Genomic DNA, 19,183 nt, shown 5'->3' with positions numbered 1-19,183 from the left:
TATGCACCAGTCTGACATGAAGACTATCAATCTGTAAGAGCCCTTCTTGAATGCTGACTACACATTTCTTCTTTCCCCTTTGCTATTTAGACCAGATTTCTGAATTCCAAAGTTGGGGATGGTTCCCCTTTGTCCTTCTGTTCTTCTACATGACAGGGGGCCATATGAGGGTCTTTAACTCCAAAGCTGCTGAGATACTAACTCCATGGTCATGTTAGCACAGAAGCTCTCCTTTTTCCCCCTTCCTTCTGTCTCTTGCTAACTGCAGTCTTTACATTTAACACAGTAGCACCTTCTGTATCTCAAGAGAATATTCAAAATTATCTGACAGCAAGTTTATTCAGAGAATGAAAGTTAGAATTTAGAGCATAAGAGACATATTTGGAGATACAGCATAATAACATCAGCATCTTTTGGACACGGATCTTGTTAGCACAGCAGTCACTACAGGGAACTAACAGACAATTCGACTGATATTTGTTAACACTGAGCACTGCCGCATGAGAAGAAGAAAGCATATATCAATTGTTATTCCTAATAGTTCCATGAAATTTTTCTGTGTTTACAACTGGATTTCAACTTCGGATTTTAATCAAGTGCTCAAAAAGCCTTGTGTTTCTAAAATAGAAAATACCAAAACAACTTAGAAGGAAATTCAGTGTAGAGAAAAACGTGTTACTGGTGTATCCAAAACACAGCAGTGAAAGTTTTCCATTCAAAGTATTTAAAAGTTCTGGCACATCAAAAGTGAATGCATTCATTACCTCAGATTTTGTAAGAGACCCAGGAAATTCCCATATGGATTTTGAGGATGAAAAAAAGTGAGAGATACAGGAAAACAAGTAAAATGATGAAGAATAAAAGCTACTCAAAGACTTTTCATTTAAACTTTACATGTGGAAAAGAGAGAAAAACTGAAAAAAAGTACAAGAGAGTTGGCAATACCTTTGCCAAGAAGGGCAAACTTCTGTTTATCTTTGAAACTGAGCATTGACTCAGTATTCCTTGAATATATCCAAATCAACATCTTCAAAAAAATCTTTCACATGATTTTACCACAGAGCATGTGAAAAGATGGAGAAAGGTATTCCCCTTTACCTTCTCCGGGAAAAAGTATTACAGAAAGGGAAAAGAAAAAGGAAACTTACCAGAAGAAAATTAACTGATGATGCCTTAAGATGTATCTTTGTATCTGCTAGAAGGTCATAGGCTGCAATGCGACTCCTATCATCAACTACAACACTGCGACAAAGGAAACTGTGAGATATAAAGCAGAATTAATAATTAGCCTCCTGCCATTGCCATATTGTTCATGCTGTTCCAGCTGGTACTCAGTTGCCTAGCTTTTGGCTAGCCTCACCACTGGTGCCGAGCCATTCTGCTGGATCATGGGTAATGACCACCTTTGGCCACTGGTGAACATACAGCATCCTCACTGGCAAGACAAAGGAGGTACCAGGTATAAAATGCTGCTTGCCCTTTGCAGGTGGACACAGCCAGGGTCCAAACCTTATGGACTTCAGCTCATATCTCCATTTGAGCTCTCACTGTAAGTAGGATGTCAATAGAGAGACACATACACACATTACCTGCAGATGTTTCCAAGCTATGTAACATGCTGTGTAACATTGTGCCTAGTCCATGCTCTTTGAGGTGCCAGCACACATCAGCTGCTACATTCCACTACTGCCACACACTGTTTACAGTGTGGATCAGCAGCTATCACCCCCTCAATGGCAGCTGGGCAGGTCTACCTCTTACTTGATTATCTTTTATTGGCTGTGCATCTATGGTAAAGTCAACTATATGCAAAGAGGAAAAGTCTTGCCAAAGGCTTCAGATGCTGTCTTGTGAAGGGAACATGATCCCTGCACCTTTCCAAAAGTGGCAACAGGCTCCGCTTTTGCTCAAAAGGTGGAATTCATAAAATGTTCTAATTCCTTATTCATTTAGCTAAGCTAGCCAGCATGTTGTGGGTGAGAGGCTGTAACCACCATGCAGTGCCTTCTCTATTTCTCTACATGGAATCAGAGCATATAAGAGTCTCACTCTTCTTCAGAGCACAGCTCAGAAATGCAGGCCAAAGGACACTTAAGACAGAGAAATACAGCTGCCTTATTTGTGATTCACCAGAAGCTAAGCTACTTAGTATCTCTGTGAACCTGGCATCTGTTCTCTTGCAATGTTTTATTGGGAATAATCAAGCTCATAGTGCTATAAATAGGCTTGGCACAATTTATTCATGATTCTACGAGGTACACTTTAGCTGCATGCACTTCACTATGTGGTTTCTTGCCTTTTATTTTTTAACATAAAAGACAAGTAGCTTCCAGCTCAGGAAAGATGACACAGCAGCTTACCTGCAATGTAACCTTTAACTTCCTGCAGAATGGAAGCAGAAGGGATTTACTGCATTGCTACATAAAATAGCAGGGACTTTCTTTGTATTTTCAAGAGCAAGTTCTTAGTATACAATATTAACAAACAAATATATTCCAAATTAGCCATAAAAATGTATTGGGAAAAAAGCAATAAACTGGAAGCTTTATAAAAAGTGCTTTGGGATTCATAAAGCATTACATAAAAGGTTAAAATAAGAGCTTTCCCCAGTAATAACTTAATAAGGTCACTGCTCCATATAGCTCTCTTCTGTATCACAAACATGCTGACGCAAATGATTTTTCTTACATGGCAGTTTCCTCCCAAAATCCCTAAGCCTCCAACATGTCAAACACCTGGCTCACAGGAGAAAGGGATGCATGTAAGTAGTCCCCTGGTAAGTAGTCCCCCCTGGGTAGGCTCTCCCAAGGACACAAACATCTGTGGGGTCACAATCCTAACTTGAGTCATCTGCTGAAGTATCCAAGTGTCAAAGACAATCTCACTAAGCACAGACAGTATCTCTCCTGCAGAAACATCTGCAGTAACTTCAGTAGTCAACAAGCATAAAGAAGTGTACAGCTTAGACTTTGTCTATAGCCTAACAGCTTGAGAGGATGGCTACACTGAAAATTACAGGGAAACCTTTCTACCCTTTCTTCAGCAACTCCTGTTAGAAATGGTGGGAATACTCGTGTAAACTGGCTGCCACTTTTTTTACAGCTAAAGCCCTCAGACATGTTCTTAACTAGATAAATGCATTCATAGGCAGCCAACAGAACAATACTCTGCCAATGGACTCTGAGATTGATAGTTTATAAGGATTTATGAATGTATACAAAAAAATTAACCCTTTGTATAGAAAAAACAGTTTATTAAAGCAGCAGCAATATTAAATGTGCTGATGGCATAAACAAGAGGGAATTGAAAATCTGTACAATATTCAGAGAATCATACATTTGCTTTTAAACAACCCCAAAATTTGAACAGGCTATACAGTGAAATGCATTCCAATATATCAAAAATAAATGTCTTAAATGGTAATTTAACCATTTGGTGATTACTTCCAAAATTCTTACCTGTATTTACAACTGTATATGTTCACTCTGCCTTCGGTGACAGGTCCAGGACTATTTATTATCACCTCAGCAGTGTATAACTGGTCCTCTTCATTGGCATATTCAAAAACCAGAACGTAGCGACCGACTTGAGGAACATTTATGGTCATCTGAAAACTGACCTAGGTCAAGTATCATCAGAAGAAAAGCTCTTTAGATTTTTCACCCTCTTTCTTGCAGGAAACTCTCTTTGCCTGCCTGCAAGCCAACCAGTCTGCATTAGTCCAGAGCCAGTCCTGTATTGCCTCAGCAAACAACAATCCAGCATTGCAGAACAGAAGCAGTGCTTATAAATATCACTTTGTCTGCTAACTGGAGGCAGTCAATTTCAGGAAACAACTGCCATAACAGTTCTAGGAAGGTGGTAAAATAAGCCTAGGAAATTAGATTATATATTATTATTTATACTCTTTCCAGTAAGGAGGAAAATTCAATGACAAATACTAAAATTTTGTTAGGATAGGGAATTATCATGCCCATCTCTAAGCTATCTTTAATAACAAATACAAATTGATGCTATATCTCCACTGAAAAAAATATTTCCAGGAACAGAATTCCCACTACAGCTGTGCTGTATGTTGCTTTCTTAAAAAGAGGGAAAGTCTCTTCCCCAGGAAATAGCCAATTCCACTTTCTGAAGCATCAAGGTTTTTTTTGAGTTTACCTGTACAGACTGGTTTAAATTATATTTGATACAAAATATTTTGAAGTAGTTGCATGAAAAGTGCTGTAGTTACAGAGGTTTTTGCTACAGATTGCTATATAATTCTTTTGAACTTTAAATTTTTTTTCTCAGTATTGCCTTAGGCTATGAACACCTAAACATGCAAATAACTGTCAACAGCCACCTTGACTTCGCTGCAATTATTCATACCAGTAAGGTTTTGCACATGCATCAGTGATGAAGCATCAGGGCCTTTGGCATGTAAGGGTTCTTGTTGCAGCTGGTATTTCTAAAAGCAACTGTCAGAGCACACTAATAGAGGACATAGTCATTTTACATGTAATTATCAGGTACTTGATTAAATACCTTACTTTTACCAATCACACTTCTAGTATAATTTTTCATTTGATAACACGTTTCTCTTTCAATGGACCTACAGTACAGACAAAATTGCTTCTGCTTGCCTTTTCCAGTAAAGCAAATATTTTATATAGGTATAGCTATTTATTAAACCAAAAAATGATGAGTTCAAGAGTGACATATTTACGCTATTATCGCTGACGAACCATTATGCCATTTCTGCTGCAGCTAGACAGAATGCTGAACAAGACAGTAACCCTGAAGCAGAGGGATTTCAGGAAAGTATATTCATAAAATATTTTTGTCAGAATGAAGTGTCCGCTCTACTCACAGGAATAGATCTGTCTATATGGATCTGTCTATACAGAGCTGTATAAAGTATGGAACTTGGCTCAGAGTCTGTTTTAGGGACGAGTTAGAGATTTTCAAATGCAGATCTATGGATCTGCAACCTTTCTAGTCCAGTAGGTTTATAGTTAACAGTGCATATGGGACTGTTAGGAACTATGTAGGAATCTGACCTCTCTTCCGCTGATATGGGACATCACTGGATGATCAGGAGTTGGCTGTCGAACAGGTGTTTTTCGGTATTCTCCCGCATTTGTGAAATATGCTGCTTCTGAACCAAGGACACAGGAGAATCTGCCCAATGGCAAATGCTGATAAAGCAAGCAGCTTAAACAAAAAAAGACCCACAGGATTATTACTGCTATCAATTACAGCTGTACAATAATAAAATAATCCATAGCAAAAGTTTATTCTGTAGCATATATACTAACTTTTCTGTCAAAGCACGTCCTGAATAGGTGCAAGGTTCAGTAACTTGTAACTGCAAGATGGATGCTTCGTAATAATCACTAGGTAACAGCACCATATAATCCTAAGAACAAAATATACAATTAATGCAAGATCATGCAGAAAATTACAAAAGGAACATCTCCAGACTTTCATAATGTAGCAATGATCAAAACCAACCACAGTAACGATCTTTTGGAGGATATCTGCAAGACACATATGCATTTGTTGTCATTACATGTGGCAATAACACCGTAACACGGTTCAGTAATTCTAATTATTTCTTCATATAGATGGGATGAAGGCAGCTGCACTGTGAGCAGGGAATCTCTGCAGCCACTCTATCATCACGTGTTGTACCAAACAGTGCTCATACAAGAGCCTCCCCATCATATCTGTGCCTGGCAGGAAGCATCAAGGCCAGGGCCTCTGAATCTAACAGCACAGGCCCCTGTTGCTTAAGCTTCAAGCTAAGGAACCCAGATCTCCTAGTGCCAGGCTGTGCCTTGCAGACTTACAAGCTTCTAAGTGGCCCAGTCACTAGAGGGGGAGAGCGAGCCATATGGCATGAGCTTTAGCTGCCTAAATGGTTTAGTATACACAGCTGGCTCTGCACAGTTTTCACCCATGCCTGCAATTCACGTGCATACAACTCAGCTGTGTTTGACTCTGCAAGGGAGATACACATATCCCAGCTGCCTGTATAAAAACATTCCAGAAGGTGTTTCAGAAGAGAGCACATTTTTGCTCTACCTTTCCCACTTAAATATTAGAGCTTGTCTATAAAAGCATTTATCATGAAAAGCAAACATGCTGGGTTAAGATCATTAACAAATTATTTTTAAAAGGTGTTAGTAGAAAAACAGGCAGAATAACTACTGTCAATTTCAAGCAAGAAATATCTATGCAAGCTCTCTAGTAACATTTTACATGGTATTCCACAAATTTAGCAGAGCCCCAGGCTTGATGACTAACAACATTGGCTACTCACTAACCCTACATAACATACAAATGAACCTCTGTGCAATATCTTTGTGATCATACATTTTTAAGGTTCTTCATAAATAGCCACCTGAAATGTTTTGTCTTTTTACTGTAATTTCTCAGAACTTCTGTCATAGATAATTTTTCAATTTTTCAATGAGTGAAGGAAAGGTAAATGAAGGGAGGGCAACAACGTTTAGAAAATGACCTGCCAATTATGCAGCCCATCTTATAATATTTTTCTGAAGAATCTTTGCCAAGAAACTAAGGGCTTGATCATCTGCAACTAAGCCAAGCTTTTGATACATGAGAATTATGAATTTCTGTGAGTTTTTGTGCTCAACCAATTGAGCTTCATATTAACGTTATTTTTTCCTTTGAAGGTATAGATTCCAGGCAGATTGAAAGTCTGTAAGTACATAAAAAATTAGAGCAGGTGAAATTCAGAAGGAAAAAAAAGAAATAAGAGACAGAACTGTAAATTTTCATAATGATATTCTGCTGCTGTATTCTTTTGATTAATGCTGAATTTCAGTCCCCTGCAGAGTTTTTCCTGGCAAATAACTCCAGAGCAATACCATTGTACAGGTTTCAAGCACTTGTTTTCCTCAATTGTTTTCTTACCAAGAGGACTTCCTCTGCCATTATACTGACAATCCAAGTGCCTGGAACCAGTGAGAAAGGTTCTGCGAAGCTTTTTCCTGGGATTGTGACAAAAGCTGGCTCCTTGCTGGGTGGGAAGACAAATTCTTTGCTCTGAGCAGCCCCTGTCAGCAAAAAAATAATGGTAAAAAAAAATAAGGGACTTTGTAAAATGTCTCTGCAAACTTACTGCTCAGGACTGATGATTTCAATCATTAAACTTGGTCTAACAGGAGCCGATCAGTGCTCCTCCTTCAGTATGCACTAATAGTGCCTCCTAGAACACACAGTTAGCTACAGAGCTATGCAGTTATTGTCCTCTTTGTTCTTTTTAGTCTTGAGCAATCGGTTCAGAAAAGCAGAGTTCTTCCCCTGCCATGGCCAGTTTTGCAAAGTTCTGAAGTGCTCACTTCACTTTCGACTTCCATTATTTTCCATTCTATCTGCCTCTGCACTGACTCATGACGCGTTCAGGCAATGCAGGCCTGTTCTCGGGTGACTGTCATCAGGTATTTCAGATACAAGAGGTTCTCAAATGCATCTATAATGTTTGGTTACAAGCAGTAACTGAAGGTGACTTCTGGGCAGAGATAATATAGAACATAAGTATAGCTGCAATACACTTTTGAAAGAAGAGACATGAGGATCAACTGTTAAGAATATTAAAGCCTTCCTCTTTGAAGCCCCTGGACACTGACAAGAGCTTCTACTTTCATCTGCCTCTCTATCCCCCAGGCAATATAACCCAGACTGGACTGCCAACTGCTGCCACTCTGCTACGTACTATCTGTCAAATCTAAGTTTTGTCTCTTCCAAGTTACTGAAAGGATCTGTGACTAAACTGCATTCACTCCCACAGAATATACTGAAGGTAGGCATAATAACAGATAATGCTGAATACAGATTTGATATTTCTCTACCACTCAAAGGACCTGGAGTACTTATTTCTTGTCAGGGCCCAAAACCTCAATCGATGACACCACATGTTGCTGAGAGCTAATTTTGTGGACTGGGTTCATCAGTAAATGAATATTGTTCATGGAAAGGAGACAGAAGACACCTTTAAACTGAAATATTAAGGGCAACTAAATGAAGATAAGCACTGTTATTCCTTCATGAAAAGCTTCTTAAAACGTACAGTTCTGAGCCTCCAAACGCAGAACTGAAAGTACTGAATTTGGCAAACATTTTTTAAAAAGTGATTAATACTGTAAGCAGAGGCTTCATGCAAACACAGCCACATCAGTTACAACAAAATATATCAGGAAAAGCACAAAAGCACTGACACTGTTAAAAAAATGCATTTTCAGCAACATTACATGTTTGACTCAGCTGCAGCTCGGAAAGGTTTCTCTGATCTAACATTCATCTGTTCTGTTGTGCTGTTAAGTTGCACCTACCTGTTTCAGGCCGAGATTGACAAGCAGATATGCGGCCAGATAATGTTGCACTTCCGGAGTTAATATATCTCAGGATAATGCGAAATGAGTAGAGGTTTGATTTTTCCACATTCAAAGTTATCCTCACTTCGTTCTGTAAAAGGGAAGTTAATAAACAAAAACAGCCATAAAGTGCCAAATAGAGAAACAGCTGGAAGCCATGCAAGCACCATACTAAATTCCTACAAGAAAAATAAACATGCAGACAAGTATATAGTGGAATGGCAATACCAGTGTATGACAGATGAAGACAGGTAAGCCTAGTGAGAAAATTAATTCACTTACAAGTATAATTAGTGCCAAAATGTTTTCCCTCAGCAATTGAGATCTTCCCTTTAGAGCTTTTTGAACCCAGGCTGACATAGCGGAGGACTAGGTGGAAGAGCTTAGGGGAAGCCACAGTGACAGGTACAACCACCTCTGGCTGGCAAAAATAAAAAGAAAGGGAAAAAGGAGGAAAGGAAAGTATATTATTTGTTACTAGCACCCAGAGAAAGAAAAACCATTTGGCAAAGACAAACTCCATAACAGAAAAGAAAGACTTGGGCAGCTTACAAAAGAATACAGAACAAAACACTCCTGCAAAATAAAACACCTTATTGAGGAATGGTTCATCCAGAGAGACATGGAAGGGCTGAACTAAGATGCATGTTGATATGGCACCTTGAAACATGGACAGTATTTTACTGCTACTCTCCCATCCTGTGCCTTAGAGGAGACATATAGTATCAAGGGCCATCTGTACCCCTGGATTCCCGAGGAATAGGCCAGAATCATTGACACACATCTCACAGCATGCAGATGCCTCAGACAGTCAGTGCAATTTCTTCTGCTTCTCCACCAGCTCCCTTAGTTTGTTAGTTGTGATACTCTGGCTTTCTCTTTGCCCTGTGGTTGAACTGGCATCTCTTGAACCTCCTCAACCACTGACTGGCAGTGCTGCCCACAGAAGACAGAACTCACCTAACCCATTATTCAGAGCTTACAGAGCAATAGCATCAAGGACAGAAATTTAGTCAGAATTGGCACAGACATCTTCAAAGGTTGTTGGTGGGTTAGGAAAAAACAGTCATAGTGCAACCTCAAGGGTTTGGCTTCCTTCTTCTCATTCTAAATGATACATCTCCATTCCTCAAAGTTTACCCATCATAATTGCCTCTCTGTTCCGTTCCAAGACACTCGTGATATCGTAAGCTCCCCACCATGCTGGTCCATTCTACTTCCCCAAAAGCACACAGGTTCTCTAAATTCCACACCTTCAAGCACAAAGCTTTATCTTCTCTTATATCTGATGCAAATGCTAGACAAATGCTAATACAAGCTGATACAAATGCTAGATTGATACAATGCTAGCTCTAGTATGCTATTTTGAATGTGTATTCTTAAACTGATCTTCACTGTAGAGACCTCTACTATCTTACTAGAAAAGCAAAGCAGAGAGCAAAGATTGACCTAGGACAGATGACAGGGCTGAGAGATCTACAAAGATTAGATAGTAAGATCTAGGGGATCACAGAAGGGCAGTGGAACAGAACAGAAAATATGGACAAGTGGGGGAAGATTTTACAACTGTTGTTTTAAATGGAGAGAAATGACTGTTGAAGGGAATAAAAATAAGATAGGCACTGGGGGACACTTGAAAAATAGGTAAGTACAAAAAAGAAAAGGCAAAAGAAATTAAAAAACACACTTCAGAAGGCTTAGCAAAATAGTTTCTAAGCATTTGGGGGGAAGTCCAGAAGACACAGGTGAAAGGAAGAAAAGCAGACACATGTGAGGCGTGAGGGAGGAAGAAACATTAGTTCTTGGCTTCAAGCAAAGGCAGGAAGTGGGAAGAATTTGTTCTCTGAGCTCTGCCACGAACTTAGGCAGCTTTGGCCAATGCTTTAAAATCTGAGCCCCACTGTAGACCTCTATAATGGAACTTCCAATTTTGGCAGCATGATAGAGCACCTGCGACTTCAACTAAGGTCACACAGAGGCTATTTATTGCACCTCAATAAAAATTTAGTTGTATTGAAATAGTTTCTTTTCAAAAAGAGTTGTTATGTTAGCCTTCCTTATGATAGATATTGTAACACTATTTGTCTTTTACAAGAGAAATGTCAGGAGGAACGTTTCAGGGCCCTGCAAGACACAGAAAAGCTATGTCAAAATTATAAACATTCCTTGAAATGAAGAATGTGAAACTATCTCAGCTATGCAAGGATCTAACTGTGGAGGAGCTGGGGCTGGCAATTACTTATATGAGTATAACTTATTCGGCTTTATTCAGTTAGGCATAGTAACGCACATTTGTAAAGATCTGCAGGATTGGAGATTAACGCCTTTTTACTACCTCTGCCAACTGGACATGAAATGCAAAAAGCAGCAGGGTTAGAAAGCAAAAGTTAGGAAATCACAGTTGTTAAGCTTCGCCTTCTGTGGATGTAAAGTAATTCTGAAGAGACAACAAAACAAGCTCTAGGATAAAAAAGACAGAAAAGAACAAAGAGGAAAGAGTGAGATAGGAAGGGCAGAAAGGAAATGACTATGCTTGCACAATGGTTATGTGCTTATGTCTCAGCTTATAGTTTAAAAAGGCTTGGCACAACAATACCCCGGGACTAGAAATTCTAATCAGCATTAAACTGATAACAGAGTACTACTTTTAAGAAGAGTAAGCAAATACTATTCATTGCATAGATTTGCTGTTTTAAAATCCTGATTCCCTTGCTCAGTCATTCAATCGAAAGTCAGACAGATCCCTTCTCACACAATTAAATTATGTTGACTTTCTTCCTTTATTGTATTTAATTTATTTATTCTTTCTGCTGTTGTCTACTTTATTTGTAGACTGTCGTGAAACAAAAGATGTTGCCAATACACTCCTGCTTCCATCCTATTTTACTGAATTATATGTTGGCCTGTTTGCTGCAAAGTAAAGGTGTCACTCCTAATAAAGATGGTGCCTTTCTCTCCCTTGCCCAATATGAGCTGCAAGCATAAGAAGGCTTCAAAAACAGTGTTGTGATGATACCTGAGAATCAAACAGACACAGACTATTGCAATAATCCAAATCATTTAGCCAAATATTAACCTTCTAGTATTTCTGCTGTCCTTGGCATAACAAGAATTTCTGCATCTGGTATTACACATTTTCAAGCTACTCTTCTGTTTAATCCTATGGCAAAATGCACCTTTCTCACACACACACAGAAAAAACCTCTAATAAGAATAATATATATTTGCAGTAGCAACTAACAACTCATAATAATACTAACACTCACTAATCCAAGCAGTGATACACTGCCAAAGTGTTGAGATTAGTGAGATCCTGTCATTTATTTTGATTCCTCCATGACCTTGCACGCATATAGCAGTACTATGGAGACACACATCCCAAAGACCGTGTTTTTAACCCAAAAGCCCAGATCCAATTACCAGCTTACTTGTATAGAGGACATCCAGGCATATCCTCTCCAACTGAAGCCAGGAAATTCCTCAGGATCGTAACCAAACCGAATTCCCCTTCCTTTGACAGTAGTACCATCTTCAATCTCAAACTTCATGTGGTGCAGATCAGGGAAAAAGTAGTTTTTTTCAGGCCTTAAAGAGAAAAAGAATAACACTAAAGGACTATTCCTTTTCTCTGAATCTTTTAATTTTTGCTCTCACTGTCAGCTTGGGTATTTTTGCCAGTATAGAACACAAGCATAACTACTGACTGAACCTCTGATACTAATTTTGGAAGGACATTTTACGCAACCAGCCTAAATCTCATCACTCAGCAGCTAACCCAGATTCATTCTGATATGAGCTCTCATTTCACCAGTATGTAAGCTAAAGAAGCCTGATGAGTGCATGACATTTCTACATAGTTTGTTACCTGAATATCAGCTCTACATCCAGCATTTTGGTCTGTGTCATTACTCAGATTAGCAAGAAGCTTCCATTCGCCATTGTAATTTGAAAGTATTACCAATCACTATATGGTCTACCTCGAAGAGAAAGAAGCAACAGAAGGGAAGTGGTCTACAGACCACAGAGAAATCCTTATATCATTGGTTTCTAAATTCCTGACAGCAGCTAAGATGGATATAATAAGAATTCTCTTTCCAGTTACATTCTCTTTTCAGGTAAAAAGCTGTACCTTTCTTAATGAATACAGATATAGACAAATAAATGCAATGCTATTGCAAAATAGCTACCGGCTATTTAAGAAAACAAGTTTAAAATCTATACATATAATATTAAAATAACAAAAGAAAACTGTCAAAAAAACCAATCTATAGATAATATCACAATTTACTGGCTTATTTATCAACAAATCCAGAATCTCAAATGAAAAGAAAACATGGAACTCATGGGCATTTTTAAAAGACTGTTTTGAAGCACGAGCTGTTTGCTCCAGCTAGACTCACTCCTGACAGGCCATCCCCACAATGTGTTTTCTGCATTGGCAGGCACCCGAGGGCTCAGCACACACAGAACTGATGGATCCTCCAACATCACACTGACACCCTGTCAGGCAAAGAACAGAAGCCAAATATCCCATCAGAAAAAGTGATAAATGTTATCAAAAAACCACACCTCACTTCCTCTAATTAAACACCACTATCAACTCATTTCCTCCTTCCGGAGCCCTTTAGACTCCCCTTGGAGTTTTTCAAACACATTAACACATGTGCATAAACTCCAATTATTTCTGGATTCTCAGGTTTGTGTTTGTTTTCCTTTTTTTTTTCCTTCTAATGTGACAAAAGCCAGATTTTTTTTTAAATCACAAGTGATAAACCATGCCACATTTACCATATCCTGGATTAAGTTCTGAAGGACAGCCTTCAAATGTTTTGCTCAATAGGACAGAATTTCTATGGCAATAGCAAGGTAGTAACTTATTTTTCAAAAAAGGAAAAAAAGCTCATTTAGAAAATGTGTGTAAGATGTTATTTTTTGAGAGTCTGGTACCACAATATTTCATTTACCCTACAAAAATTACACATAGCAAAAATATATGTATTTATGCAATAAAATACGCATAGTTTTTAACCAGTATTGGACAAGAATATTGAAAGACTTGTTATAGAAGACAGGACCTTTGGCACAAAATAAGGAACACGTCTAATAATGAGGTATAATATATCATACTAAGGAAGAAGTATGTCTGAGTTAAAAATTTCAACACTAAGTTGAAAGGTTGAAAGTTCATAAGCACATATTTACATCAGCGTGTAAAAGCATTCTGCTTAAGATATGTGGAGCATCTGTAATCCCACTGAAATCAAGGAGAATTGAAGTACTTGGCACTTTCGTGAAACCAGATCTCTTTCGTTAGATCCTTGGTTTGAAAATTAGGCACGAGAGCTATGTTTCATAACCTAGTCATTATTTTTAATTCTGCACACATAAAATGATTGGTAAAAGTACTTTAATCTTTTACAAATAAATCTCTTATATCATCACTGGACAGGTGCAAAGCACAGTGAAGTCTGTGAAAGTGCTTTCAATGATTTTAACACATCCAAATTCTGGAGGGGAGCAAGGAAGGAACAACTGAAGTAGCCCTACATCCCTCAAAACACCTTCTTCAGAAGAATGACCACTTTCTCCACATCATAGCTACAGCTGGATCTGCTTCAAAACACTTTGAGCCAAGGCCTAAAGCAATAAGCAAGTATATCTGCAGAAAATCAAGCTAATTATCTGTTGCAACATTTTAAGCTTTTATTGCAGCAACAGACCTTAAAAAATAGCTAAGCAGAAGAAAGAGCTGCCACTCTTACAGGTATCGGAGTTACTAATACTTAGAGGAAAATCAAACATCCCTGGTCTCACATCTTGGATGGAAGATTGCAAAAAGAAACAACTCTCATTTATCTTGTTCGGGAATCTCTTTAGCAACAATACTTACATATTTTTCTAGGATTATCTGGGTATTATGCACTGCATTAAACTTTCCACTTCATTTAAACCCCTGACTGCTTCTCAAAGTGGGGGATATTAGATTTCAACAGGGAAGTACAATAGATCAGTGAAGTAAGCCATATGAATGAAGCTGAAACACATGTGCACGAATGAAGGGGAGGAACAGAACCCGGGATTTCCCAGGCCTGCACTGGTTCTGTGCCGGGCAAGCTCCAGCAGCTCCTCAGCGCAATGCCACAACAGGCTTCAACTGCACCCCAAGAGAAGCCTCAGACATGCTGAGCCCAGTGAGGCAGGAACCAATTTTCTGAAGTGAGTGAGCCACAAAAATGGCTGGGAATTAGTGTACTATGTACATGCGCCACGGTTTCTCTCCCCTCGGAAGGCAAACGTACTTTAATTGGGTGGACTCTAGAAAAGACTCTAGAAAACAGAGGAGATTTTCATTGCAGAACACATCCAGTTCCACAAACTGAGACTGGCATATGTTACAAGCAATTACAAGCAACACTGCAAAATGATTGATTCAACACAAGCGATTCAACAAATACATCCACATTTAAAAAATACAGCCTATGGAATTCTAAAGATTTTTGTGCTAAGTGCAAATGTTTTACTAGAAATGTTCCTTATTCATCTTACCTCGGCAGCCAAGATAGTTCTTGTTTTCCAGAGCATAATAACCAGCTTCACAAGTGTCACAGGAATCTCCACAAACATTAGATTTGCAATAACAGCGTCCATTTTCCTGGGAAAAAAAAATTGATCCAAAATGTTTCAGCACCTTTTTCAGAACTTCATTCTTTCAATATTTTGAATTCCTTCTAATTCTAAAGAGGGTAAAAACTCTAATCTCAACAAAAAATAATATCAAGACATACCACCTGCCATTCATCATCTTTAATGAGCAGACTAGAAAGAACGTACATTCAAGGTGAGGAAAAATTTTCAGAACTTTCACACATCTTTAGAAAGTCACCAGTCACTTTAAGTATAAAAGAATAATCAGTTCTAACATTTCTAACTTGCAAATGTTATAACAATTTATCTTTACAGAAATCTATTTAATTAATGTCTTTCTATTAATTTCATTTTACCTGCTGACATTCTCCAACTCCACTTAATGTTCCACTCACATCACACTGGCATGCTGCAAAGACAGAAAAAAGATAATCTGCATTTCATCTTTCTGGAATACTTTGGAGGTGAAAAAAATGCTGAATCTGCAACGGTGAGTCACAGTGCAGTAGGGTGGATTCTATTCTGGAAGGGTCAGAATAGCAAATGGATACTGGCACAAGCTAAGAAGAAAAAGAAAATGAGAAAGAATGAGAACTTCGTGTATGTGCCATTTACTGACTTGTGTTAGTTTAGTCTATCTTGTGTTTAACAGAAACAGGCTTGAGTTTGGATTTGGAGTTGTCTTTCTTTCTTAGAAGTGTTCAGATGACTGAAGCAAAAGTCTGTCTTCCAGCCTGACTGGCCATTCTATTTTGCAGTGCTGCTTTGGGACCAGTACAACTCTGTGTATGAAATATAAATTAAGGAAATATTGCGGGAGTGAGCTATGCTGACAAAGAGGTTTTGTGAAACCCCTTGTTGACTCTGTGGCTGAGGGCAAAGAAGACAAATTGCATGAAAGGTGCAGTAATTAATCTCTGAGGAGATGTTTGGACTGCAGTATTTAGAGCCAAGATGTAATGATAGTGGTAGCTGCTCTGAGGCTCCTCATCCCATCTAGGTAGTGTTGTGGTGTAATCTGCTGGAAAAGAAATAGATGGGGAGAAAAAATAGGGCTCTGAAGATAAAATGATTCTTCTCTGCCTGAAGTTACGCCCTCACTGTTAGCAAACATTGAAAATTGCAAAGTGATCATTATCACATAGGCTTCAACCATAAAAGATCTGTCAGACTTTGAGGCAACAAGAAGGCTTTTCATCTCTCTACAAGCTAGGAGAACATAAATGATGAATAAGCAGCTTTTTTTCCAAGCAATGAGCCAAATTCTGGTTTCAGTGTTAAGGAAAAAAATCCTGCCTGTGCAATACACATCAATGCAACTCAGAGTGCACTTTGGTCCAGCATTATTAAGCATTCATGGCATAATGGTCTAACTTCTAAAAATAACTGGTTTCATGAGTAATTTGGTGTCAAATTTAAGCACTAAGAAAAACACACTATTAATAAAAGTTGTTAAAGTCACTAAGCACCAAAGATGGCCAGTGCTAACAAAGATCATTTTCAAAACAATTTAACACATTTCATGACCAAAGAAACAAGTCATGAAGGTGTACCTGTACATCCCTCAGGGTTTTCTTTGGCCAGGTTCCAGTACAAGGGTTTGCATTTACTGCAGGTAGGACCTTCAACATGCTGAAGACATTGACAATAGCCCTAATGACAGAAATGAGTCAATATGGGTCCTTTCAGAATCAAAATTAGAAACAAAAACAAAAACCACTTAGTAAATGCATGCTATTGGAAAAATGGGGCATGACTGACAATTTTTTTCCTACAATGGCTTTCTAAAGAAAATAAGTCCAAGTTGCTGTATGTTCTATTTCCTAAAAGACTGTCACTCCACACAGCATTTAAAAGAAATTAGAACCTTTCTCTGCTATCCTATCTTCAAAAAACAGAGAACTTTTATTATTTGAATTCAGTAAGTATTTAGAAAACCTCAGTTCATATGTTTAATAAAAACATACTGCTCTTTCTTGCATATTAAACCACCCAAAGTCACTGAGAACAGGAATCCTCTCCCATTGCTACTAAGAAAAAACTAATACTGTAACAACTCAGGCAGTTTACTGACTTTCACAGAATCAGTGACAATGAAGCAGATTCACACTTTTTTGAGTTTTCTGTCCCATATTATCAGTACAACATTGCCTATTTCATCCCTACCTAATCCATCCTAAATGTCCCAGCGGACATACTTTCCAACTCTTTCATAGACTTTTTAGAACTGTTCTAAAGTATTAATTGTTTTGCAGAAAGTTTAAAAAATGAATGTCCTTAAAAACAGTCATTCATTTTGATATTTTCTCATTCCTTTATTTCTTCCTTTTTCTTCAGAGGACAGAATGGAAAGGAGGGTGGGAAAGAGAACCAATTCAGATTCCAAAATCTGAAAATTTAAAAATTACTAGTAATTTTTAAAAAATAATGACACTGTCATACCAAGAAAAAAGATGACTTTGTACTCTTAAACCTAGATATCTTGTGTTCTAATTCACCCGAAGTTCTGTACAGCATCAGGAAACAAGCATGATGTCTGTTTTTCTTTCTGTAAAATTGAATTGGGCACATCTATTTGTTCTGTCTGTTCTCCCTATTTTCTTGGATTTTTCCATTTATTCAATTATTTTGAAAATGGTTATACAAAGCTAAAAGACATTTCTCTGAAACCTCAATACCTGTTCTTATGAACAAACAGAAGCAAATAATGAAGAATTCTGCTTTACTGTGCAACTCCTTTCTTCTGTCCTTTCTATCTGTCTATCCTTTTCCATAAAAAACTATAGACACCTCTCAGTGGGATTGTTTGCTCACGTCACCACAGTTTCCATGATTCCCAACCAGCCAATTTTGAGTAGGGGTGAAAGACACATGCAGCTGTATATATTAGCCTACATAGATACGTATCACCTGTCAGATTTATCCTCTGGTTGTGTTCAGTTCATAGTGGCAATGATGAAGGACTATCTTCTTTGCTATTATTTATAATAATAATAATAATAATACAGTATCATAATGGTAATAGTAGAATAACAACAGTTGTTAAGATATAATAATCTTTTTCATGAATAATTTGGTGCTGTAATCGTCCATAGCCATCCAGAACCAGAAAGTCTTTGAGACATGCATATGCCTGTATGCACGTCTGCATGTATATATTAGTGTACTAGCACCCCAAGAACACATAAACTGCATGTACATTCCATAAATGAAAGGTTAAAAAATACCACTCAACAGGTAAGTGCACTGTTATGATAAAGGAACAAGACACACAATTTATCTCCATCTTCACTCTGCAACTAAGCTTTTGCAATTTTTTCAGTCTAAGATCAGGCTCTAGATGCTTAAGCAATGAAGTCAATATATTCAGCAGAGACAGAGACAGTACATGAATTCTTAACACGCATTGTTAGCTGCAAATATATAATACTTACAAAATGAGACCCAAAGCTGCCTGAAGGGTCACATTCACTGTTGATTCCTGTATAAAATTAAAAATATATATACATATATATATAGGAAGATCTTTTTAAAAAAGAGTCCTGGAACATAGAACTGCAATGTAGCAGTTTTAAATTTCAAGGATTTATTTTAATGTGGTTACCTTGGGGTGACTCAAATACTTTAAACTTCAAAATCAGCAGAAGTCTTTAATTATGATGGTGCAAATGTGTATTTAGCCTAGTTTAGACTATTTATTTTACTATGTAAAGTAGTAATTTGCAAAAATATGTCACTGACCTATGGAACTGAGAGACTTTTTCTTACATTTCCTGTGCCACCAGCTAAAAAAGAGTTTAATCTTCAAATGTCCTTCATTAAGTAAGATATAGAACAATGAATAAGCTCATCTAAGATGTGCTCTTGTCCCTCTCTCCTTTTCAGTGGATTTCTATAATGCTTTATACACAACAGAATGCTCTGGAGAACCTGCTGATGAAAATGGAGAAAATCTGATTCAGAATGAAGTATTTTCTGTCACAAATGTTACCTTCACAATGGGGGAAACTGTAGGCTCCAGAAAGGCATCTGTCACACTGTCGCCCCATAATGCCTGTTTGACACTCACACTGCCCTGCTGTTGGCTCACATGTGCTGTGATGGGAACCGTGAGGAGAACACTGACAAGCTATATAACGAAAAACACTGACAGT

General features: G+C 38.0%; 1 protein-coding gene across 4 annotated transcripts in view; it reads right to left on the bottom strand.

Annotated features, from left to right (window-relative positions):
* The window catches only part of LAMA3 (laminin subunit alpha 3), a 123,423-nt gene that overhangs the window by 58,231 nt on the left and 46,009 nt on the right, over positions 1–19,183 (bottom strand). For all 4 annotated transcript variants that reach the window (XM_064507309.1, XM_026122781.2, XM_026122782.2 and 1 more), the window contains exons 13-24: positions 18,464–18,510; positions 16,583–16,682; positions 15,386–15,438; positions 14,931–15,036; positions 12,785–12,884; positions 11,813–11,969; positions 8,343–8,475; positions 6,925–7,067; positions 5,301–5,401; positions 5,043–5,196; positions 3,459–3,619; positions 1,149–1,257 (exon numbers count right to left, since the gene is read on the bottom strand). In XM_064507309.1, the coding sequence (XP_064363379.1) occupies positions 1,149–1,257; positions 3,459–3,619; positions 5,043–5,196; positions 5,301–5,401; positions 6,925–7,067; positions 8,343–8,475; positions 11,813–11,969; positions 12,785–12,884; positions 14,931–15,036; positions 15,386–15,438; positions 16,583–16,682; positions 18,464–18,510 (1,364 nt within the window). The remainder of the gene's footprint in view (positions 1–1,148; positions 1,258–3,458; positions 3,620–5,042; positions 5,197–5,300; positions 5,402–6,924; positions 7,068–8,342; positions 8,476–11,812; positions 11,970–12,784; positions 12,885–14,930; positions 15,037–15,385; positions 15,439–16,582; positions 16,683–18,463; positions 18,511–19,183) is intronic.

Source organism: Dromaius novaehollandiae, chromosome 2 (assembly GCF_036370855.1).
Source record: "Dromaius novaehollandiae isolate bDroNov1 chromosome 2, bDroNov1.hap1, whole genome shotgun sequence".
Taxonomy (NCBI): domain Eukaryota; kingdom Metazoa; phylum Chordata; class Aves; order Casuariiformes; family Dromaiidae; genus Dromaius; species Dromaius novaehollandiae.
The sequence above is the reverse complement of the archived record's forward strand: the minus strand, read 5'-3'. Positions and strand labels throughout refer to the sequence as shown.